At 57.6% G+C, this 23,697-nt stretch overlaps 1 protein-coding gene across 6 annotated transcripts; it reads left to right on the top strand.

The window, feature by feature from the left end:
- Positions 1-21,715, top strand: ATP8B2 (ATPase phospholipid transporting 8B2). Of its 6 annotated transcripts, none has more exons than XM_036343838.1 (28): positions 1-154; positions 2,051-2,118; positions 4,270-4,328; positions 4,670-4,783; positions 4,908-5,006; positions 5,222-5,283; positions 5,382-5,454; positions 5,727-5,797; positions 5,935-6,014; positions 7,131-7,289; positions 7,537-7,625; positions 9,812-10,008; positions 12,403-12,611; positions 13,489-13,532; positions 13,837-14,002; positions 14,155-14,343; positions 14,493-14,608; positions 14,699-14,863; positions 14,946-15,057; positions 15,174-15,301; positions 15,435-15,579; positions 15,743-15,952; positions 16,114-16,337; positions 16,599-16,682; positions 17,002-17,247; positions 17,398-17,536; positions 19,426-19,556; positions 19,752-21,711. In XM_036343838.1, exons 2-28 carry the CDS (start codon positions 2,088-2,090, stop codon positions 20,028-20,030), a joined length of 3,621 nt encoding a protein of 1,206 aa, XP_036199731.1. In that variant the 5' UTR covers positions 1-154; positions 2,051-2,087; the 3' UTR covers positions 20,031-21,711. The 6 variants fall into 6 exon arrangements, 5 of the variants coding, with proteins under 5 accessions (XP_036199731.1, XP_036199728.1, XP_036199730.1 ...); XR_004973341.1 differs by lacking the exons at positions 1-154; positions 2,051-2,118 and adding an exon at positions 2,625-2,982 and having other exon boundaries at positions 19,752-20,490; positions 20,958-21,715; XM_036343835.1 differs by lacking the exon at positions 1-154 and having other exon boundaries at positions 1,449-2,118.
- Positions 21,716-23,697: the final 1,982 nt, after the last annotated feature.

The raw sequence follows: 23,697 nt of genomic DNA, 5'->3' as shown, positions 1-23,697 counted from the left end.
ACTGACACAAAGTAGCGGGCCGAGGCCCCGGGGGGAGCGGGGCAGCAGTTGGGGGGCGGGAGCCCGCGGGGAGCCGAGCCGAGCGCCCCCGCCCCAGCCCCCGGCATGGGCAGGACGGGGCCGCCGGGGCGGGCGCCGAGCGCCGAGCGCTGAGGTGAGGCCGGGCGCGGGGCCGGGGGCGGGCGGGGATGCGGGAGGACGGCCGAGCCGGGGCCGGAGGAGGTGGCCGGAGAGGCGGGGCGCGGGGCGCCGGGATGGGGCCGGGGGAGCGGCGGGGCCGGGGCGCTGCGCAAAGCGGGGGCCGAGGAGCGCGGTCCCGGGCTCGGGGCCCGGAGGCGGGAGGGGGTGAGGAGCAGCCGGGGCGGGGGGCGGGCTGGGCGGCGAGTCCCGGTTCCGTCCCGGGGTGGCGGCAGGTGGCGGGGGGTCCCCTGCCCGGCCCTCCAGACCCCTGTCCCCTCCGCCAGCTTCCCGGGCTCGGGATGGGCGGAAGGGAGCGGGCCAGGCCCAGGAGGAGGGTTTCCTCGGTGGAGCTCTGCCTCCCTCCCAGAGGCGGCTATTTTTATCCCCAACGAGGCTGCGGAGGGGCCCGGGCCGGGCCGGGGCAGGAAGAGCCCCTGTCCGCGGTCTCCCCTCCCTCCCCTCCCAGCACAGCCCCCGTAGGGGACGGGGTCCGGTCTCCCCGGGGCCCTGGAGGTTGAGCCACTTCCCCGGCCAGTGTCCAGGCTGCCGGCTCCCCAGAGCGGTGCCGCTCCCTCCTGAACTCGGCAGGACTCGAACCCAGACCTGCGGGCTGAGAGCGTCTGGCCGGCCTCCTGGGAAGGGTGGGGCCGGCTGGGGCCTGGAGGCGCCCACCCTGCACCCTGCACCCTGTCCTCACGGTCCCCTTCACACCCCACCCTCCGTGACTCACCCTCTAGACTGGGTGGAGACCCTGGCCGGGGGCCCTGGGGCGGCCTGGCATCTCTGAAATGTGGATGAGGTTTTCCTTCTGGAGCCGGCGAGGGCCGGGGAGGGCCGGGAGGAAGAGGGCTGTGGGTCTCGGCGTTGCCTGATCGGGCTCAGGAAGGGCGTCTGTCTGCGAAGAGACAACTGGTGTGGGCGACAGGCTGCGGCCGCGTCTGTGATTACAGAGGCTGGCAGACGGGCAATTAGTACCTCTGGGGGCCGAAGGCTGGCGGGGTTGCCCCGTGCAGACAAAGAGGAGGTGATGGAGGACCCAGCACTGGCTGGCAGTGTCCTCTGGACCAGGCTGGGGGTCGGGCGAGGCTCTGGGACCCTGTCTCGGAAGCCCAAACTTTTACCTTGTCAGGTGGGAGGAAGGACAGGGGAGACGGAAGGACGCAGCGGTCCATCTGACGGATGCTCTGGAGCCCGCACCAGTGCCAGGCGGGCAGGACAGGCTGGGGGTGGGGGGGAGAGGGCACCTCCTCGTGGGGTCGGGGAGCCTTGCTTGCCCAGGAAGGTGGGGACTGTGTGCAGGACGTGAAGGCCGGGCTTCTAACGGGAGCTCCCCCGCAGGAGGAGACCATGACAGCCCCCAGCGGGGAGAGGGGGTGGAGGGTTATGACTTGTGAGAAGGGTAGAGCCTGCCCACCCTGCTTCCTGATGCTCTGCCAGGTGTTTCCTGGCTGGTGTTCCCTCAACCCCACCCTACCCTCGGGTGGAAAATCTGCTTTCCAGTAAACACAGGCACCATTCATTGCCGCGAGGAGGGCACCTGGGGGCATCCGCTGCCCTGGGATGGGTCCCGTGAGAGCTGTGCCCCTCCGGTCAGTGCCTGGCCTCCCCTCTCTGCCACCTCCGGTCCCTGCAGGTCTTGCTCTTTGTGAACGGTCGGCCCCGCTGTGTGATCCCAGGCAGGGGCACGGGGGGAGCGAGTCTCCTTTTCCAGGGACCCATCGGAGCAGAGTGTTGGTGGGAGTGGGGGGTAAGGCTGGGGACGGAGGAGCAAGGCTAGAACCGGCGCAGAAAGCTTCAGGAGGCGCCTGAAGAAAGGAACGAAGGGTGACCCTCAGGCTCTCGACCTCACCCGCATGTCACCTTCCCGCAGGGCCTCCCATGGGACTGCTGGGACCTTGCTGGGTGAGATGGCACTGTGTGCAAAAAAGCGCCCCCCAGGTAAGACAGGCAGGAGTTGGGGGGTCCCCTGGACTATCGGGGACACCTGATAGTAGGGGTTGTGGCTCCGGGAGCAAAGGGGCGGGGACAATGGTGATGCGTGTGCAGGAGGGTAGATGGGAGCGCCTCGTCCTGGGGGAGCCTAGGGAACCCCGTGCTTCCCTTTGATCCCTGAGTGCGTTCCCTGGGAGGGTGCTGAGTGCCCGCCCACCGGCCCTGCACACAGAGCCTTCTTTTGGGGTACCCGGAGCCTCTTCTCCGGCCGGGAGAGCTGTTTCCATCCTCTCCCCTCGGTCCTCACGCCTCCTGTCTCCCTCCGTTCTCATCCTCCCGGGTCCCACTTTTCCTGCGGGCGGGCGGGCGGGGGTGGGACCAAAGCGGTTGCCCCCGCAACACGGTCGTCCCCGCGCCCGCATTGGCCGGACAGGAGGCGGGGCGGGGCCAGGCTTTCGCCTACGCGGCGCTGGCGGACGGCTGCCGGGCGGCCGGGAGCGCGGGGCGGGGCCGGGGCGTGCGCGCGGCTCGGGACCACTCCGCTCCGGTGTCGGCTGGGCCGTCCGGACCCGCGGCTGCGGCGTCATTGAGCGCGCGGCGTCCCCGGGCGAGGGCGGCCGGGAGGATGGCCGGGGCTGCAGTTGGGGTGCGCGCCCGACGGCCCGGGCTCCCCTCTGAGCGGCCGCAGCTCCTGCGCCTCCCAGGGGGGCCGCCGCATCGGCGCCACTGAGCCCCAGGACCGACCCACAAGCAGGCCGCCCTCCCCCGCTCCCACCGGGATCATGACAGTCCCCAAGGAGATGCCGGAGAAGTGGGCCCGGGCCGGGGCGCCCCCCTCCTGGAGCCGAAAGAAGCCCTCTTGGGGGACAGGTAACGGGAGGCAGCGACGGGCGGCTCTCCCGAGCCCATCATTCCCTCTCCCACCCTGACATCGCTTGTCCTCAGCCGCCCCCGGCCTTCCCCGTTCCTCTCCTTGCACGCCCAGAGGTCCTGGCTCGGCGGGTCGGTCCCTCTCTCTCCCCTTGCATGGTCTTTGGCGGCTGAGCAGAGGTCTCAGCCGAGGGTCCCCTCCGGGGACGTTTCTGGGAGTAAAGTGATGTCCGAGAGGAAGGGCTCTGGGGCAGAGGATGTGGTGGTCTGAGGTTTTGTGCCGCAGTGAGCTGTGCAGGGGTCTCGGGAGGGGGTGAGGGGTGAGGGGTGATGGCCGAGGGGAGGGGTGTGGAATGCTGCTCTGGCTCCAGGACTAAGGCATTATGTTTACTGCCAGACCAGGATGCCCCCTTTTCAGCCTGTGGTAAACGTGACCCTGGGAGATGGATGGGCTGGAGAACCCTTCCTAAGACACCCCGTGTTCTGTCCCTGAACTTGGTGCCGACAGTCCCAGATCGGCGGAGTTTCAGGATAGGCGTAGGTCATGGGTCACAGCCTCCGCGACAGCTGTGTTAAATAGGGGACATGTATGCAGATGGCACACATTTAGAGAGCAGCTGTTTTCCTCTCTCCTTCATGTCTGTCTCTGTCTGCATGACCCATATCCCTGAACCCCCCCTTCTACTTGAAGATGAGCTTTAAAATTAGGTGATGTCATTGCAGGCCAGTCAGAAGCCACTGCTGCCGACATGTGACAAGCAGAGGCTCCTGTAGGGGGGACTGCACATGGGGCTGGGATACTGCCGCAGAGCAGTTCCAGGGCACTGTGACCCTCGGTCTTGCCACCTACCCACCTCCCAGTAGGAGAGGACGGTACCACTGCCGCTAGGTCTGCAGGGGGGTTCCCAGGGGAAGGAGCTTCTGGCTCCAGTTGCTATTCCTCTGGGATTCCCAGGACCATACAGGCCTCAGGCATTAATTAATGAATGGGAGGGGAGAGGAACGGCCTGCCCCCAGTGGAAGACCTTGAGGGTTGTTGGTGAGGAAAGAAGGCATCTTGTTTTGTGAATGTGATGCCTGCAAAGCCCAGCCATCAGGCTTGTGGTGAGAGGTGGACCAGAGGGAGGAATTTAGTGACACCTCAGGTGTGGCGCTAACTCCTTAAAACTGTACTGCGCACAGAACCAAGGGCCCTCCGCGCAAACCCCACAGCCTGGGGCGCGCCTGGCCAGCTGCTGGGCCAGGCCTCAGTTTGCTCCCCCTGACTGCAGTGTTGTTCCGTTGCAGAAGAAGAAAGGAGGGCACGGGCCAATGACCGAGAATACAATGAGAAATTCCAGTACGCGGTGAGTGGCTCTGGACCACCGTTCGGACCTTCCTCCCGAGCTGGAAAGGGGAAAGGTGCAGGACGCAGGAGCGGGGGACTGGAGAGTGCTGGGGGAGGGGGAGGCAGCCTCCTCACCACTCCATCTGCTACTGTGCTGAATTTTTCATGCCTTCACCTGTTGGTGAAGAGGTTACAGTGACCCCAGGAGGCTCCCTTCTCTTTGTTTTTTTCCCTCCCACACCTGTGGGTGCCGGCTTTTGGGGACCGAGGTCTAGGGCAGGGTAGATGAAGAGGCACCCTCAGTCTGCTTCTGGGTTGGGGTTGGAGGCTGCCTCATTGTCTTCTCTCCCACGGCCATAGAGTAACTGCATCAAGACCTCCAAGTACAATATTCTCACCTTCCTGCCTGTCAACCTCTTTGAGCAGTTCCAGGAAGTTGCCAATACCTACTTCCTGTTCCTTCTTATTCTGCAGGTAAGTAACTGTGGGAGACCCTTGGCAACTCCCAAGGCCAAATACAGTCCAGGAGGAGAAAGGTCGAGGGAGAAGAAGGCACAGGAGGGGCCTCAGAGGCATGCCTCCTCTTTCCTCTTCCCAGTTGATCCCACAGATCTCGTCCCTGTCCTGGTTCACCACCATTGTGCCTTTGGTTCTTGTCCTCACCATCACCGCTGTTAAAGATGCCACTGATGACTATGTGAGTTGTATCCATTGCCATCCCTTACCTGGTCCAGCTAGATTCATGATATGGTGGCTGAGAGTAGGGAGGGGGAGGCAGAGAGAGAGAGAAAGATTAGATCTGTGAACAGGTATATATAGCTGCTACCCAGCATGCTCTGCATGCCACCGATGCATCTGCATCCCTGGGAGCAGGAGCAGGTGTCTTACCATTCTTAGTTTCCTCCTTTTCAGTTCCGCCACAAGAGTGATAACCAGGTGAATAACCGTCAGTCTCAGGTGCTGATCAATGGAATGTGAGTGCCAGTCGAGACGGAAGGCCTTGGGAGGACAGGGGTTTCTGGGAAATTCTCTGGCTGCTGACAGCCTCCTCTCTGTCTTCCCGTTGCCTCAGCCTCCAGCAGGAGCAGTGGATGAATGTCTGTGTTGGTGACATCATCAAGCTAGAAAATAACCAGTTTGTGGCGGTAAGGGTGCCCCTCTAGGCCGACAGGGGGCTTCCTCGGCAGAAAGGATGAGCCTCTCCTGGTTCGTGCTGCCTCTTAAACACTCTGGGAGGAGCCTTTCTTGAATGAGAAGCTCCTGTGTCATATTAGTGTGGTTGGGGCTGGCTGCTTTCTGGCCATTCACATGCTTGGGACTAAGCAAGCAAAGAATGCGTGGTGGAAGGAGGATCCCCACAGAGCCCATGGGGGGTGGAGGATCGGGTCTCTGGGTTCTCACTAGGTCTTCTCTCTAGGCGGACCTCCTCCTCCTCTCCAGCAGTGAGCCTCATGGGTTGTGCTACATAGAGACCGCAGAACTCGATGGGTGAGTGGCATGCTTAGTGTCCCCCCTCTCCTGCCTCCGAAGGGGTACCAAGCTTGTTTTGGAAAGAGGTCCCCAGGTCTGAGGGATGTGCACCTTTAAGAATAATTGGGTAAGCAGGACTGTGGGTGTCCTTCCAGAGAGACCAACATGAAAGTGCGCCAGGCGATCCCAGTCACCTGGGAGCTGGGAGACGTCAGTAAGCTGGCCAAGTTTGATGGTGAGTAATTTTGGAGAAGTACCTTTCAGGAAGAGGAGGCGGTCGGGTTTTGGGGTTTAAATTGTACTTCCTCCTTTGGGCTTCTTGTTGCTGTGATTATGGAGCTCCCTGGACTCTTGTGGGGGGTCGGTGGTGTGGCGGTGTCAGGAATGCCAGGTGGCTACCAGTTTTCAAATATGTTTTTACTCATTTCAGAGAGGAAGGGAGAGGAAGAGAGAGAATATCAGTGATGATATAGAATATTAATCGGCTGCCTCCTGAATGCATCCTATTGGGGATGGAGCCCGCAACCCGGCCATGTGCCCTGACGGGGATCAAACCATGACCTCCTGCTTCATAGGTTGATGCTCAACCACTGAGCCACTCCCGCCGGGCACTACCACTTGTTTTTTAATGAATGGTCATTTCAAGAGATCTTCATGGGTGATAACTCCCTCCTGGCTGTGCATATTGATAGAATTTCAGCTTATTCTTATTTCTTATTCTTATTCAATTCAGAACAGTGTGCTACACGCCCCTTGAACAAGACACACTGAGCAGCATGCACGGGAAAAAGCTCTCCTGTCCTCTAGTCCTACCTTCCTAAATAGTCAGCTTGACAGGCACTTGAATGTGTTTTCATTCATACTTTTTTTCCGTTTATACAAACATAAATCGGTGGGATCGTACTGTCCCCAAATCCCTGCAGGCTGCCCGTACCTATTAATTTCATCATCATTACCTTACCACATCACTATAGAAAGAAATTTACTTCATTTTTCAATAGCTGCATATTGTTTCATAGAATTGATGTGTCATAATTTACTCAACTATTCACTGACCCTTTGGTTGTGTCTAGTCTTTCTATTCAAATAATGCTTCAATACAAATTGTGACCCGTGCTCTTATTTCTGTAGAACAGAGTCCCCAAGTGGGATTACGGGGCCCAAGGGTGTGTGTCCTCGTAATAGGAGTTCACGTGGCCCCATTCCTTTCCCATCAGCTCACAGTGACCAGCAGTGTCTGGATGGGCCCACGTCCTCACAGCCTCTCCCTCCGCTGCTTCCTCTATTTTGTTGTCTCTCGGTCAAGCTACAGACGGTACCTTGAGCAGGGGCGCTCTTGTCTTCCATTCAGGTGAGGTGATCTGCGAACCTCCCAACAACAAGCTGGACAAATTCAGTGGAACGCTGTACTGGAAGGAGAACAAGTTCCCCCTCAGCAACCAGAACATGCTGCTGCGGGGCTGCGTGCTGCGGAACACCGAGTGGTGCTTCGGGCTGGTCATCTTCGCAGGTGAGCCTCCGCGCAGAGAAAGCCGGGCGAGGGCGAGGGCTGGCTCCCCGCCCCCTCAGAGGCTGGCAGGAAGCTGAGGGGGCTGGTTCCATGAATAAGGTCGACACCCTGCAGCCCTGAAGACAGGCCCCCTGGCCATCCAGCCTGTGTCTCTCTTCCACGCTGATGTCCTGTCGTCTGGGGACTGGGCAGGAGCCCAGAGGCAGGTTCCTTATTTGGCTTCCTAGCCCTTCCTCTTCCTTTGCAGGTCCGGATACTAAGCTGATGCAGAACAGCGGCAGGACGAAATTCAAGAGAACAAGCATTGATCGCCTAATGAATACTCTGGTGCTTTGGGTAAGCTTCCCACTTACGGTTCCCTGCCGTGCCCTCCTGGTCCTCCCTCTGCTCCCATCTTTCCTCCCTGGTCAGTAGCCAAGCTTCAGGTTTTGGCTTTAAAGCCACTGGCAGGTAAGCCACTCAAAGGCAGTGTTTATTTCAGGTTCCTTTTAGACTGGGCAGATATTATTTTTAAAAACGTGTATGAATCAACAACTTAAAGCTGAAACAAGTCTTCCTTTCTCTGGATTCCAGTTATGATGATGACTTAGTGTAGCATGTGACCTTCTGTTTGCTTTTGCCTGGGACAAGGAGGCCTTCATGGGGATGGAGAAGGAATGAAAAGAAAAATTTCCATTCGGAGGATGGAGAACGGGGTCTAATGGGGGCTCTTCCCCTGCCTTCCCAGAGTGAAGGATCCCGAAGGAAAAGTTTCTATTTCAGTTCTTGGCAATTCCCGAATCCTTCTCTTGTTGGCTAGAAATTTGAGCTCCTTGTCAGGTTCTTCTCCCCTTCTCTCCTCCCCTACCCCCCTCACCCCCCCCCCTTGCCTGCTGCCTGCCCTCCCTCCCCCACCCCATGCCAGCTTGCAAAGGCTGGGCCAGCCTCTGGTGAGACAGCCTCCCCGAGAGAGTGGGTTAAGGCTCTCATGCAGAGGCTTGCATCGCCCCCTGGTGGCTCTTGTGTACCAGGATGGTTCCTGTTTTGTTCAAAGCATCGGGAGTGAAGGCAGCCCTGGCCGGTGGGGTAAAACGGTTAGAGCTTTGGCCCAAGCACCAAGGGTTTCAGGTTTGATTCCCAGTCAAGGGCATGTACTTGGATTTCAGGTTCAATATCCAGCCCCGGTCAGTTGGGCACGTGTGGGAGGCAACCAATCAATGTGTCTCTCTCACATTGATGTTTCTCTCTCCCTCTCTGTACTCTCCCTCCCACTCTCTCTCCCTCACAATCTATGGGAAAAATATCCTCGGTTGAGAATGAACAACCACCAAAAAAAAAGTGAAGACAGCTTGGCAAATGGATGTCTGAAATCAGACAATGGTCTCAATTTTTTTTCTTTTAACTTCCAAAATTCTCTTAGGATTCTTCTTCAAGGACTACAAGTTTTATGAGATTTTTGGCTATCGAGAAATCTACATTTCTGAAAATGCAATTTGTTTCCTGGTTTTAAAAAATGGGGGATGCCCGGCTGGCATGGCTCAGTGGTTGAGCGTCGTCCTATGAATCAGGAGGTCACAGTTCCGTTCCCAGTCAGGGCACGTGCCCGGGTTGCGGGCTTGGATCCTCCGTGTGGGGCGTGCAGGAGGCAGCCGACCAATGATTCTCTCTCATCATTGATGTTTCTTTCTCTCTGCCTCTCCCTTCCTCTCTGAAATGAATAAAAACATATTTTAAAACTGCGGGGCAGGGGTCAGTCTGTATGAGATAAGGAGCATGACGGAAATTTGGCACCGTTGCTGGCTTGTGGAGGCTTAGCTCAAGTAAACGGGTGATTTCCAGTAAGTTTCTTCTGAAGTTTTGAAAGCAGCTTTCTCCCACTTTCATCCCCTTTTTCTTCTTTTTTAAAAATAAAAGCCTGTTGAAAATTTTTATAAGAGTTTATTTGAGCAACACTGTGGACATATCAGGAACTAAGATCTCAAATGCTTCCCACTTTTATCATCTTTGAGGTCTCCTAAGGGTTCTGGGTGTCAGATGGGGAGCTGCACAACTATTTCAGTTCCCCATCAGACAGATGGGAAATGTTCAGAGGAGGCCATGTGATGTGGGTGGCAGACTAGAACCTGTCGCCACTTCTGGGTGCTTCCCACTGGCATGTGCCACCGTTTTAAAGATGCCTGGCCCTGGCTGGTTTAGCTCAGTGGATAGAGCATTGGCCTGCGACTGAAGGGTCCCGGGTTCGATTCCGGTCAAGGGCACGTACCTCGGTTGCGGGCACATCCCTGGCCCAGGCCCTGGTTGGAGTGCGTGCAGGAGGCAACCAATCGATTGTGTTTCTCTCACATCGATGTTTCTCTCTGTCTTTCCCTCTCTCTTCCACTCTCCCTAAAAATCAGTGGAAAACTATCCTCCGGTGAGGATTAACAAAAAAAAGGTGCCTGCGCTTTTGCAGGATCAGGTCTGAGTGACGGCCTTCTGGGACGCAGTTGATTTTGGGGGCTTCCTCGGCGGCAGCCTCACCTCTGCTTCTCATTCCTCCCCAGATTTTTGGATTCCTGGTCTGCATGGGGGTGATCCTGGCCATTGGCAATGCCATTTGGGAGCACGAGGTCGGGATGCGCTTCCAGGTCTACCTGCCCTGGGATGAGGCGGTAGACAGTGCCTTTTTCTCTGGCTTCCTCTCCTTCTGGTCCTACATCATCATCCTCAACACCGTCGTGCCCATATCGCTGTATGTCAGGTATGTTGCTTTCTGTGCCTGGGGTCTCTCCAGGGAGCTGGGGCTGTCCCTTGGCCAACTTCTCTTGTCTGTGACGGTGAAATCCTCGGGCAGGAATGTGGTGTCCTCTTCCTTTGCTGTGAACATGTTATGTTCTTTGATTATCTTTGTGTGCAGAGCTAACTTCACCACCATTCCCTGGCACTTCAGACTGTAGAGGATGGAAACTGTTGCTTATTTGTCACATGTTTGTTGCATGCTGACTTTGTGCAAAGAAGCATGTTAGGTGCGTGGCACATACAAAGGAGAGGTAGGAATGGATCTCCTTCGCTGTAGGCGCTTCAGTCTAGGCAAGGAAGAAAGATGTGAACACGTTATAAAACAAAATGGGAACAAGTGTTTTAGGAGTCCAGCCTACAGGCTTATGTGTACAGCCAGGGGTCGCAGAGATGTGGAACATGGCCTCTGCCTTCAGCAGCAGCGGACTGTTAGGGGAGGGGAGAGACGAGCCTTGTAAGACACTGAGATACCGTGTGGGCGGCACAGCTGCGCAGGCCATGCATCGTTCCCTGCACAGCTAATCAGGGAGGACATCTCTGAAGAGGTGGCGGTTGAATTGGGCTTTGAGTGGTGGCCGGGATGGGTGAAAGGTTAGCCTGCGGGAGAGGGCTAGAAACACGGGCTTGGAGGTGGGAGTCTAGGAATGGGCACAGGACAGTTTGGCTGTGGGGCAGGCAGCTGGAAACATGAGTTTGGTACCAATTGTGGAGGGTCTTGAATTTTTGCCTCTCACCTTTGTACTTAGTAAACCATTAAAGGATTCCTAAAAAAAAACACCTAAATGTTTCAGGAAGTGTTGGCAGACAGTGGTGTGCATGAATAGGATCGGGGAGCCGTCTAGGGTGCTCGAGGGAGCTGTTAACAGGGGCTGGCCCAGTGAGAATAGAAGGAAGAGGAAGGAAGAGTGGCCGAGAGAAGTTTTGTACTTCGTGCCTTGCGCTTGAGTTAAGTGAACCTGCGCCTTTGTAAGGAAATGCTTTACGGAGTCTGAGAACTCTTCCCTTACGCCATAGCTCTGTTCACACAGACTCCCAGACAGCCCTCCCATCTCCCCAGCCCCCGAATCCTGGTGCCCGTGGCAGTGGTAGGAGATGGAGTTCCTGTGCTGCGGGCTCCCCTAGACCATTAAGGGGAGACTCAGGTTTGTGGTTTGGTCCTGCTGTCTCAGTTACGTGACACGGGTAAATCCACAATCACTCGAGGCCTCAGTTTTCTCATGTAAAATGGGAACAGTACCTGGTCCGCCGTCTTCATAGGGATGCCGTGATAGAAGATACCGGACTGGAAAATAGCTGAGAAATTAAGTTACTTCACAGATATTGGGTGGCAGCATGTCCCTCATTGTCACTGTAGCGCTGATTCTTCAGTGTTCTCCAAGTGTTTTCTGGCTTCCAGCCTAATTATGTTTCCATCTCTGGGCCTTGCTGTTCGGCGTTTTGTCTTCAGGCCCACAGTAGCTACCTAAGAAAGTTTTCTTTCCCAGTCTCATCAAGTTCACGGTGTGTGTGTTTGGGGGAAGTGGAGGTCGGGGTGGCGCTTCACCGGCTGAGTGTGAGAACGGCCATGAAGGCATTCCCAGCTAGCGCAGCGTTTGCCTAGCAACTGGGTCCTGAGAGCAGCCTCGGGTCAGAAGCAGGGTTCCAGCCGGGGCCCCTTGCCTGGCTGCACCGGACCTCACGCAGGGCCTTTTCTGAGAACCCTGACGGTCCCCCTCCCAAAGGAAACGCCCAGCCGAGAAGAGGGTGCGAGCAGGCCCTGGCATGTTGAAAACACCGCGCCACCTGAACTGAAATCATTGCCCAGGTCCCCCTGCCTTCCGGAGCCAGCTCTCGGTGGCCTCATGGTCTCTCTGAAAGCCCCGAGCCGGGCGGAAGGAGTGTCGGCTGCGTGCGGCCAGTGAGGAGCGGGCCGAGCGCCTTCTTGGCTCCCCGCACTGAGGCCCTGTGGTGGCGGCACGTGTGGTGGTGGCACGCGCAGACCCTCACTCTCTCTCTCTCTCCTCTCCCTCCCTTTCCTCTCGCACTTTCTCTTGTTTTCTCTGCTTGGTTTCTGTATTATTAGCCCCGAGGTAAGAACCGGCCGAACGCCTCGTCTCCAGCCCCTCTTCCTCCTCTGCCTGTGCTGCCTGCCCCGCCTGCCCGGACCCTTTGCGCTTTTTTGTCCGGAGAGCACCAGAGGGTCGGGGTCGGGGACCTCCTTTGCCGGCTGTAGGTGGCCGGCTCCGCCGTCAGGCTCTCCCCGCCCTTCCCCGCCCAGGTGCCCAGGTGTCACCAGCCGGAGCGCCTGCAGAGAGGGCCTGTGTGGGTGGGCGCCGCCTCCCTGCCCGCCCAGCCTCACCCCCTGTCTCCTGTGCAGTGTGGAGGTCATTCGCCTGGGCCACAGCTACTTCATCAACTGGGACAAGAAGATGTTCTGCACGAGGAAGCGGACGCCCGCGGAGGCCCGCACCACCACCCTGAGCGAGGAGCTGGGCCAGGTGGAGTACATCTTCTCCGACAAGACGGGCACCCTCACCCAGAACATCATGGTCTTCAGCAAGTGCTCCGTCAACAGCCGCAGCTACGGTAGGCGCCGCGGGACGGGGCTCGCCTCTCGCCCGGAAGGAGAGTGGTCCCAGGGCTCCCACAGCTGACTTGACATTTGGGTCTTTAGTTCTTTCCTACCGGGGCCTGGGGGGCCTTGAAAGGGTCCACTCTGGGTCCCATGTCGGAAGCAGACACTGACCGGGCTTCCCTCCTGCCTGCTGACCTCTCACCCGGCCTCGGCCTCGGTCTCGGTCTCGGCTCCAGGCGGTGGGGGAGCTCCTGTTTGCAGTGAAGCCTGACGCTGGCCTCTGGGCGTCCGGGCCAGGCTGGATCTTGGCTGCCCCGTGGAGTGCTAGACTCACCCTGTGTTGCTGTTCAGGGGCCTTGTGAGTCTCTGGAATGTGACCATGGTCTTTCTAGTGTGGCCCTGTGGCAGGGGCCTTGTGGCTGAGCTGCTGGGATGGCTTGGGGCAGGGTGTGTGGTGTCTGACTTTTATGCGAAGGGAGTTCTTACAACCGCTTCCTGTACTAACTCAGGCCTGAGGGCCAGTGTGTGAGGCCTTGTCTGCTGTGTTGGCCCAAAGGGTGAGAGGCACCCCGGGAGGCTTGGGAGCCCTTGGGGGAAGGCTGTAAAACAGGAGCTGCCCTGGGAGGCAAGCGGTGGGGGCGGGGCCCCAGGGGCGGGATGGGGAGCAGTGGGTGCCATGACCTTTAGTCCTGGGGTTCCAAGGATCCAGGGTGCCTGTTGCCGCCTGTCCTTTGAGTCAGCCGTGTGAATCTGTGTGACATTTGCTCAACAATTCGGGTTGTGGGTTTCGGGTGCCTGCGGGGGGGGGGAGGGGGGTGTTGGAGGTTTCTCCCCTTGCTTGGGGGGCACCCTGGCTCTGATGTGGCTTCTCGTCCTGGCTGTGTGCAGGTGATGTGTTCGATGTCCTGGGACACAAAGCTGAAGTGGGAGAGGTAGGTGCAGCCTCCACAGTGCTTCTGTGTATTCTGTTTGCCAGTTAAACGGGGCCTGGCCAGTAACAGTTGGTGTAGTTGGAGCGAGGTGTTACCTGGTCAGGAGGTGGAAGCTGCGTGGAGGAATGGGTATTTCAAGGAAGAATTGGTAGCTGGGGATTTTGAGGTCCACAGCGGGCAGGATCTTGGGCTCTCCTCCTGAGAGTTGGAAGGGCGGGGAACAGCAGCAGGGTGGAGACAGCACCTTTCCTGGGGTGCTGCCTGGTGACCCACCCTTTTCTGATTGCCCCCTTACCTGCCACAGAGGCCTGAACCCGTCGACTTCTCCTTCAATCCTCTGGCCGACCAGAAGTTCTTATTTTGGGACCCCACCCTCTTGGAGGCTGTTAAGATGGGGGACCCCCACGTGCACGAGTTCTTCCGCCTCCTCTCCCTGTGTCATACTGTCATGTCAGAGGAAAAGAACGAAGGTGAGTGCAGAGCTGGCTTGCGCTCTCGCCTACCGACTCGGGCCTTCAAGCATGGGGACTGCTCTGCACGGTGGCCACCCCAGGCTCCCTGGGTGGGACACGGGGCTGAGAGGGTGGCCACTCACACCACGGGTGTCCTCCCTCCCACCCAGGGGAGCTGTACTACAAAGCCCAGTCCCCGGACGAGGGGGCCCTGGTCACTGCAGCCAGGAACTTCGGTTTCGTGTTCCGCTCTCGTACCCCCAAGACCATCACTGTCCATGAGCTGGGCACAGCCGTCACCTACCAGCTGCTGGCCATCCTGGACTTCAACAATATCCGGAAGCGGATGTCAGTCATAGGTGAGGCCAGGCCCGGGCGCTGGAGGGCGCGGGGCAGCTGGCACGTGTGGAATGGGGTGAGGTGTGCTGGGGGACCCTTGTTGATATGTTGGCGTGGGGGCCTGCACCTGCCTGAGCTTTTCTGGGCCTTTCTCCCCCTCCTCACTCAGTGCGAAATCCAGAGGGGAAGATCCGGCTGTACTGCAAAGGGGCTGACACTATCCTGCTGGACAGACTCCACCCCTCTACCCAGGAGCTGCTCAACAGCACCACCGACCACCTGAATGTAGGTGTGAGGCGAGGAGGGGCCCCGTGGCTCTACTACTCGCCGTGTGGAGGGAGGGGCGAGGGGTGACGTTCTTGACTCTGCCTCCAGGAATATGCAGGGGAAGGGCTGAGGACGCTGGTGCTGGCCTACAAGGACCTGGACGAAGAACACTATGAGGAGTGGGCTGACAGGCGGCTCCAGGCCAGCCTGGCCCAGGACAGCCGGGAGGACAGGCTGGCCAGCGTGTACGAGGAGATTGAGAGTGACATGATGGTACGGGCTACGGAATGGGCCAGGGGTGAGCCAGGAAGGCTCGGGTCTGGGACTCGTGCCAGGGACCCTTGTGGTATTTCAGCTGCTGGGCGCAACGGCCATTGAGGACAAGCTTCAGCAAGGGGTTCCAGAGACCATAGCCCTCCTGACACTGGCCAACATCAAGATCTGGGTGCTCACCGGAGACAAACAAGGTGAGAGCCCAGTGGGGCAGAGGCAGTGGCATCTGGACAGCAGCCCCCTCGGGTCCTGCATGAGCCCAGGACGTCAGGCAGGAGAGGCGCTGACTTTGTTGGGGGCCTGCTCGTAGCTCCTGCGTTCTCTCTTGGTAGAGACGGCTGTGAACATTGGCTATTCCTGCAAGATGCTGACGGACGACATGTCGGAGGTGTTCGTGGTCACTGGCCACACCGTCCTGGAGGTGCGGGAGGAGCTCAGGTAAACGGGCCGAGCCGGCGGGTGCTCGGTGTTGTGAACGTGGGTCAGGGGGCGGGGGGGGCTTCCTGGGCCCTGATTGGGCCGGAATCCCTGTTCCTGTCAGGAAGACCACGGTCCCGTTACCCCTCCGCAGGAAGGCGCGGGAGAAGATGGTGGACCCGTCCCGCACCGTCGGCAACGGCTTCACCTGCCACGGGAACCCTTCCTCTCCCAAGCTCACCTCTGTCCTGGAGGCCGTGGCTGGGGAGTACGCCCTGGTCATCAATGGACACAGTCTGGTGAGTGTCGCCATCCTTAGTTTGGGCAGTGTTTTCCCAGAGAGCACTTCTCTCCGAATGGCGTTTAGGTTTTACCTTGTTCTGATTTCCCTCGACTTTGGGGGTCTGTGGTCTTTAAGGGGACGGGGCGAGGCTGACGCCCAGTCTCTCCTGGGGAAGACAGGGCCTCTCAGGCTCTCTGTGTCGCAGGCCCATGCGTTGGAGGCCGACATGGAGCTGGAGTTTTTGGAGACGGCCTGTGCCTGCAAAGCTGTCATCTGCTGCCGGGTGACGCCCTTGCAGAAGGCGCAGGTGGTGGAACTGGTGAAGAAGTACAAGAAGGCTGTGACACTTGCCATTGGGGATGGAGCCAATGATGTCAGCATGATCAAAAGTGAGTGTCGTGTGTAGATGTGAAGGTTGGGTGGGAGGGTGGAGGGAGAGGCCCCTGAGGTTGGGGAACCAGGGAAGACTAAAGGGGGACGGGGCTCTGAGTTGGTGGGATTCTCAGGTGCGTGGCCATCTTCACCCTCGTGTCCCCTCTTGTCTCTGCAGCGGCTCACATTGGTGTGGGCATCAGCGGGCAAGAAGGGATCCAGGCTGTCCTGGCCTCGGATTACGCCTTCTCCCAGTTCAAGTTTCTGCAGCGCCTCCTGCTGGTGCACGGGCGCTGGTCCTACCTGCGCATGTGCAAGTTCCTCTGCTATTTCTTCTACAAGAACTTTGCCTTCACCATGGTCCACTTCTGGTTTGGCTTCTTCTGCGGCTTCTCAGCCCAGGTAGTGAGCTCGTAGTCCACTGGCTTGTCTGTCTGTAAGTTCCTTAAGGCAGAGATTGTATCTGTTCTGTTCAAAGCTTAATCCCTTAGGGCCTAGCTTTTTCTGGTTCATGCATTTAAAAAATGCTTATTGAAGGAGTGGGCGCGACTTCCAGAAAATTCCTTGGGGCTCCGTATACACCACATCGCCGTTTTCCTCTGCCTGACTTGTAGTGAAGAGGGGTGACATATTCTTTCCTCTCTCTCCCCGTTTTCTTTCCAGACCGTCTATGACCAGTATTTCATCACCCTTTACAACATCGTATATACCTCCCTCCCAGTCCTGGCCATGGGGGTCTTCGATCAGGTACGGGGCGTGTGATGATCACGCAGGATGGGGAGAAAGACATTGCTGTGAGGAGTCAGGCTGACAGTGGTGGGCGTGTGACGTGTGCCCTCTGCCTGTGGCCCTGGCACGGCCTTTTCCCAGCTGGTGGGTGTTCTTCCTCTCAGCCACTGCTGACCTGTGACTCCCCTGGGTGGCTGAGCAAAGACTGATCGGGGGCAGTTGGCCGGAAGTTAGATCTAGTGTCAAAGAACTTAGAAAGCAGGAGGCAGGGACAGAGTCTGCCCAGTCAGAACGGCCGCTTCTGAGGCCTCGTGTGTGACCTGGGCTCCCCACACAGGACGTCCCCGAGCAGCGGAGCATGGAGTACCCTAAGCTGTACGAGCCGGGCCAGTTGAACCTCCTCTTCAACAAGCGGGAATTCTTCATCTGCATCGCCCAGGGCATCTACACCTCCGTCCTCCTGTTCTTCATCCCCTACGGAGTGTTTGCGGAGGCCACCCGGGACGACGGCACCCAGCTGGCCGACTACCAGTCCTTCGCAGTCACTGTGGCCACGTCGCTGGTCATTGTGGTCAGCGTGCAGGTCAGAGGCAGTTGGGGACCTGCCCTCACCTCTGGAAGGAGTGAGCCTCCTGTCCTGGGGCCGCCCTGGGCACGGCAGTTCTGTTTCTGGGAAGGGGACAGGTTTTGGGGTGCTCCTCCTTCTGCCTGTGACAGCTCCTGCTTGTTGCAGATTGGGCTGGATACGGGCTACTGGACGGCCATCAACCACTTCTTCATCTGGGGCAGCGTGGCTGTTTACTTTGCCATTCTCTTTGCCATGCACAGCAATGGGCTCTTTGACATGTTTCCCAACCAGTTCCGGTTTGTGGGTGAGTCTCTGGCTTCCCCTGGAATCACTGGGGTGTCACGACTGTCCTGGGACTCACAGGGCAGGTAGCCGGTCTGCACTCCGCGAGCAGTTCCTGGGCGCTCCTCAGGTGTCAGTTCTACAAGGTGCTGGGGGAAGGCTGGGTGTGTCTGACCCCGGTGCTGCCCTCAGAGGGCTCCATGCCCATGAACGTGAAGCACAGTCCTGCTAGGCTGTACGCGGTCAGGCCCGAAGGAGGACGAGGGCTGGCAGGCGTCATGGTCAGCAAAGTGACAGCATGTGGGGTGGTCAGGGAGAGTCCCACACAGGAGGCTGCTGTGAGTGGTGCCAGGATCGGGGAGTCGGGTTCCAAGTCAGGGAGCTGAAAGTGTGAAAGGGCCACTTGTTTCTCGGGCAGGGAGAGAGCTCCAGCCAGGGCGGTGGGGAACCCCCACTGAGAACAGTGGGAGAGAGGCCGTGGAAGGCCGGACGTTCAGGCGTCAGACTGCCAGGCTGTCAGGTTTTCATCTGACGTGCCAGGAGCCTTTTTTTCCTTAAATTATTATAATAATTGGTATTATTTTTATTTCTAATCCTCACCCGAAGATATTTTTCCATTGATTTTTAGAGAGAGTGGAAGAGAGAGGGAAAGACAGAGAAATATCGATGTGAGAGAAACACATCAATTGATTGCCTCCTGCCCAGGGCCTGGCCGGGGAGGAGCCTGCAAGCCAGGTACGTGCCCTTGATGGGAATCGAAGATGGAACCCTTCGGTCCACAGGCCAACGCTGTACCCACTGAGACAGACTGGCCAGGGGCTTTTTGTTTTTTGAGGAGGAGAGAGTGGGGAATGACAGCAAAGGATTACTTCAGAGAGATGAATCTGGCAGTGGTGGCCACTGAGGAAGCTGCTGCAGTGACGGTGTGAGGCTGCTCAGAGCTGGTGACAAGGTGGCTGTGGTGGGTGCCAAACGGGCTGGTTGGGAGGCATGAGGTGAAAGATGCATTTGCGCTTTTGGCATTTTCTTGAGATCTTTTCATTTACTCACCCAGTGGGCCTTCGGTCACCCCCTATTCTGGATGCTGGGGATGCCGCAGTTAACAAAACAGACAGAATCCTGGGTTTCATATTTCAGTGAGAGAGACACACGGTTTATAAGTTAATAGATACATAAGCTGACATGTTTTAAAGGATCACTCTTACTGTGATAAAGTGGAGAGGGAAAGGTGGCTCCAGCAGTAATCGGGTGAGAGCAGGGGTGGCTTGCAGTGCAGCGAACAGTGGCGGGAGCCATAGGCATTTGGGAGTAGAGCCAGCGGATTGGAGGAGCAGTGTGCGGATGGGAGGAGCAGTGTGCGGATGGGAGGAGCAGTGTGCGGATGGGAGGAGCAGTGTGCGGATGGGAGGAGCAGTGTGCGGATGGGAGGAGCAGTGTGCGGATGGGAGGAGCAGTGTGCGGATGGGAGGAGCAGTGTGCGGATGGGAGGAGCAGTGTGCGGATGGGAGGAGCAGTGTGCGGATGGGAGGAGCAGTGTGCGGATGGGAGGAGCAGTGTGCGAGAGAGAAGTCAGAGTTGGCTTCTGGGCTGTTGGTGGTGGCAGCGGAATGGGAGGTGGCCTTTCTGGAGCGGGGCACATGGAGCAGGTTGGGGTGGAGGGAATGATAGTTCACTTTTGGCCATTAGAAATGGAGATGCCCGTTAGAGGTTCAACAGCGATGTCAACTAGGCCGTTAGAGAAACAGGCCTGAAGTTTTGGGGGGAGTTTGGAGCGAGAGTCAAATTTGGAGCTACCTCTATGGGGAGCAGGGAGGAGCCGGAAGCCAGGATGACTTAGGCTGTGAGCCTGGGGGAGTGGGGGAGCTGTCCACCCTGTGACTCCCAGGGCCCCTGACTCCTCTGCGTTCTCAGGTAACGCGCAGAACACCCTGGCCCAGCCCACGGTGTGGCTGACCATCGCGCTCACCACGGTCGTCTGCATCCTGCCTGTGGTCGCTTTCCGATTCCTCAAGCTGAACCTGAAGCCCGATCTCTCCGACACGGTGAGCAGCCGGCTGCCCGGAAGCCCTTCTGGCATAAACACGCACGCAGCTGCGGCTTTGGGCTTCGTGCCTCACGTGTTGGTGGTGGTCCCCATACTGTCCTGTCCTGGGGACTCTGGGTCCCTTCTCGGTGGTGGTGTCTGACGCAGCCACGCTGATGGCCACTCCTTCCTCGTGCTTCCCCCGCCCCGCCAGGTCCGCTACACCCAGCTGGTGAGGAAGAAGCAGAAGGCCCAGCACCGCTGCATGCGGCGGGTGGGCCGCACAGGGTCCCGGCGCTCTGGCTACGCCTTCTCCCACCAGGAGGGCTTCGGGGAGCTCATCATGTCGGGCAAGAACATGCGGCTCAGCTCCCTGGCGCTCTCCAGCTTCACCACCCGCTCCAGCTCCAGCTGGATCGAGAGCCTGCGCAGGAAGAAGAGTGACAGCGCCAGCAGTCCCAGTGGAGGGGCCGACAAGCCCCTCAAGGGATGAGGGCTGGGACCTCTCTGCCCCGTGCCAGTGATCAGAGCTCACAGGGCAGGCCGGCCACCGAGAGGACCGTGTCATAGCTGCAGGTCCTCCTGCCTTGCCTCTCCCAGGCATCTCCCCTGGTGGACTCGGTCCTGCTGGCCCCACCAGAAGCGTCTGGGACATTCCAGCCAGGGGCCCTCCCACCAGCTGGGAGGGTGGAGGGGCAGGCCTCGAGCAGAGTCGGGGCTTGGCATCTGGAACCAGCCCCGGGGGGACCAGATGTGGAACCAAAAACAGAAGAAGAAACTGAGAGATTGGGTCTGCCCCTGCCTTGCCTGGGAGCCCACAGGGAGACTCGAGTCTCTGTATTTTTCTACTCCCCTTCCCCAGGGGCCCTCGAGGCCCTGTTCCTGAATTACATACGAATGTATCATGCCGGGAAGCCAGAGACCTGTTGGGGCCTCTGGGCCCCTCACGTCGGGTATGTCTCTCCTTGGTTTGTGTTTGTGTCTAGTTTGGTTTTGTCTTTTTATTTGGCAAGTGGAGGAGGCCTCTAAGTGACTTCTATGTTGTGGTCGGTGTCTTAACTCTCCTGGAAAGGAGGCTGGCGCACACGGGTGCCCACCTGGCAGTTGTGGAATGGTTTGGGAGGAGCTGCAGTTCTGGGCGGGCCCTCCAGGGGCTGAGGGGCAGTGAGGCTGACCAGGAGGGAGGTGCCTGTTAGCCAGAGGGTGCCCGGAGAACAGAGGAGGGTTTGGTCCGTCTCCTTCCTCACCTTGGGAGTGAAGAGCTACCCCCTCCCCCAACACACTCACATATCCACTCCCGGTTTCCTCAGTCCTGCTGGCATTGGGCTGGAGCCTGGGATAGTGGCCCTGTCATTCTCCGGCCAAGAGCTGGGTATGAAGTTTAGTCCTAAAAAAAGGTTTTGTTTCATTTTAAATGTAGACTCAAGTCCATTAATAGAGTCCCTCTGACTCCCTTCTCCCTCTTCATCTGGCATTTTCCTGCACCTGTACCCCAGGACCTGAGGTGGCCCGAAAGGGGAAGCTGGCCTCTGCTTCTCCCTTCTGGTAAACGGGCCCCACCGGCCGGCCGTGCGCCGGGTGTGGGGGCGCTGCTGGGTGCCGGGCGTGGTCTGGACGGGGCTGGTTGGAGCCTCGGCACCTCTCCTTCCTCCATCCATCTTGGGAAGAATCCTTTCCTCGTCTTTGGAGGGGGTCCTCAGGAATGGTGCGGGCTGGGGTGGGGTACAGAGCTCTTGGACATTCCATTATGTGGAGCCCCACGGAGCTGCAGGCGGGCTGCAGTGAGGCAGGGTGGGTGGGCCTCCGATGCGGGGAGGGAAAGCTCGACAGGGAAGTCCCTTAGGGTCACGCCGTTTACAAACCCAGCATCATGTCTGTCTGTGTGTCTCAAGGTGAGAGTCTGATTTTTATACCAAAGAGGAAATGATTTTTTTTCATATTTGGTTTGTCTATTATATAAATATAAATTTATCTATATATATATATATATACAGTTATATATTATTTTTTTGGTTCTCTCTCATTTTTTAGGGAGGGAGGAAAGTACCAAGTTGCATTGAACTGTAATTAAGGAACATTCTGTATAATTTATGACATATTTCTATACTTGGAAAAATTATATCATTTTATGGATATAAGAGAAAAATGCCTTTTTATAAAATTTCAGTTTCTGAGAAATGTGTGATTTGTTTCTTTTCTGATGTGTAATCAAGACATGGTCAACATGAAGAGAGAAACCTTTTCTTGAACCAGGGTGCCCAGGTCAGACAGGCAGGAACGGGATGGGTGGATCTGGGCTGAGGGGAGAAGACGGTCTGGCTGGTAGGGTGAGCCCCTCTGTTAGCACACCTCCCAGACTCCAGTTCCGCTGGACGATGGGGCAGTGGGCGGGGCCGAGAGGCACATCACAGCAACTGTGTGTTGGTGCCTTGGACCTTGAACTGGTCCCTTTTTCAAACACAAGCCAACCTTTCCTTTGTAATACGTGCCAAGTGGGTGGGTATGTGCAGGGGAAGTACCAGGTAAATATTTTACGTTTTTGTTTGTGTTTTTTTGCTTTTACTCCATACCTTATCCATTAGTATCAGCCTCACAGACTCACATCTTCCTGGCTTTTCATAGAAGTGACTATCAAGGGACCTAAATAGTATAAGCAAGACTGCAGAAAAATTTTTAAAAATATATTTTTATTGATTTCACAGAGGAAGGAGATGGAGAGAGGCATAGAAACATCATTGATCTGCTGCCTCCTGCACACTCCCTGCTGGGAAATGAGCCCGCAACCCGGGCATGTGCCCCGACTCAGAATCGAGCCATGACCTCCTGGTTCATAGGTGGAGGCTCAACCACTGAGCTACGCCAGCCAGGTGGGGGCAGCATTCTTTTATGCTCATTGCCACTTCTAGACATTTTCCTTCCATCTCTGTACAAAGATGCTTCCTCTGAGCCTCCTGCCACTCAGATTCCCGTGTTCTTCCCTTGATCTGCTAATTCTTTCACTGAGGACTTGGGCTCCGGTCCGACCATCTCCGGTCCCCCCCTCACCATCACCTCAGTGCCTTCTCTGACTGACCATCTCCGGTCCCCCCCTCACCATCACCCCAGTGCCTTCTCTGACTGTGGGTGAGAAGTCTGCCTGACGCCCTGGCTTGGTTCTTCCTCATTCTGACTGTAACCCTCCCCTCCCTCACCTCCCCCCCGCCTATTGTAACACACGGACATCCACGGCCCCCGGAGCAGCTCCACGTCTGAAATGTCACACTCCAGCATTTGACCCTCCACGTCCTCCTTGCGCCTTCCACCTGTGCTCCCGGCACGGCCTCCTGCCTGGCCTTCTGGTCGCCAGCTCCCTGGTGTGGGCTCATACCTCCTCCCCAGCCCAGCTCACAGCCTGTGGTCTGACGTGAACCACTCTGCCCAGGAACGGCCCAGTGACTTCCATTCTCCGACCCCCTGCTGACTCCTCCTAACCGTCCCCTCTCCTCCGCTCCCTCCCACCACCTCCTCCCCTTCTCTCAGCAGATGGTTCTGCCTCCACTTCCCAGAGGAAAACGGCTGCTTCAGCGTCCTGTCACTTACAAGTGTCACTGGGCAGAAGCAAAGCCTGGGCCCCACTGTTTGTGCTCTGGCTCCTCTACTCCCCCACCTCCTCCACCCCGTCCTCTGTTCCCTCCACCTCCCTCTCCGCTGATTCCTCCCGTCACGAAATGAGCGTGCTCAAGTGTTCTCCTCACCCCTGTACACCGTTTTGTGATCTGTGTCCACGTCCTCACCCTCTTCCTCATTCCACTCCCTGCAGTCAGCTTCTGTACCCACCCCCCCGAAACGCTTTCCATGAAATCACCCTTATCTTCACGGGGCCGTGTCCCGTGTCCCGTGGAGACGTGCAGGTCTGATCTTGCAATCCCTTAGCCATTTGACTCTGTTGACCACTAAACTCTGTCCTCCGGCTGGCTTTTTCTTTTAATTAAAACAAAATTTCAATGACAGTTGGCACTTAATAGTGTATTAGTTTCAAGTGAACAGCATGTTAGACGTTTATGTGACTTACAAAGTGGTCACCCCTCCATGCGTCTCGCACCACCTGGCACGATACCAGTTACATGATTGACTACATTCCTTACGCTGCGCTTTACGTCCTATGGTGGTTTTGTAACTAC

This window comes from Myotis myotis, unplaced genomic scaffold (genome assembly GCF_014108235.1).
Source record: "Myotis myotis isolate mMyoMyo1 unplaced genomic scaffold, mMyoMyo1.p scaffold_m19_p_18, whole genome shotgun sequence".
Taxonomy (NCBI): Eukaryota; Metazoa; Chordata; class Mammalia; order Chiroptera; family Vespertilionidae; genus Myotis; species Myotis myotis.
This window is presented reverse-complemented; position numbering and strand designations above follow the sequence as displayed.

Coding starts and splice junctions, on each gene's coding strand:
- ATP8B2 (XM_036343834.1), top strand. CDS start 2,895: ATGACAGTCCCCAAGGAGATGCCGGAGAAGTGGGCCCGGGCCGGGGCG. Junction 6,015..7,130: donor TAAGCTGGCCAAGTTTGATG/GTGAGTAATTTT, acceptor TCTTCCATTCAG/GTGAGGTGATCTGCGAACCT. Junction 14,003..14,154: donor GTCAGAGGAAAAGAACGAAG/GTGAGTGCAGAG, acceptor CCTCCCACCCAG/GGGAGCTGTACTACAAAGCC.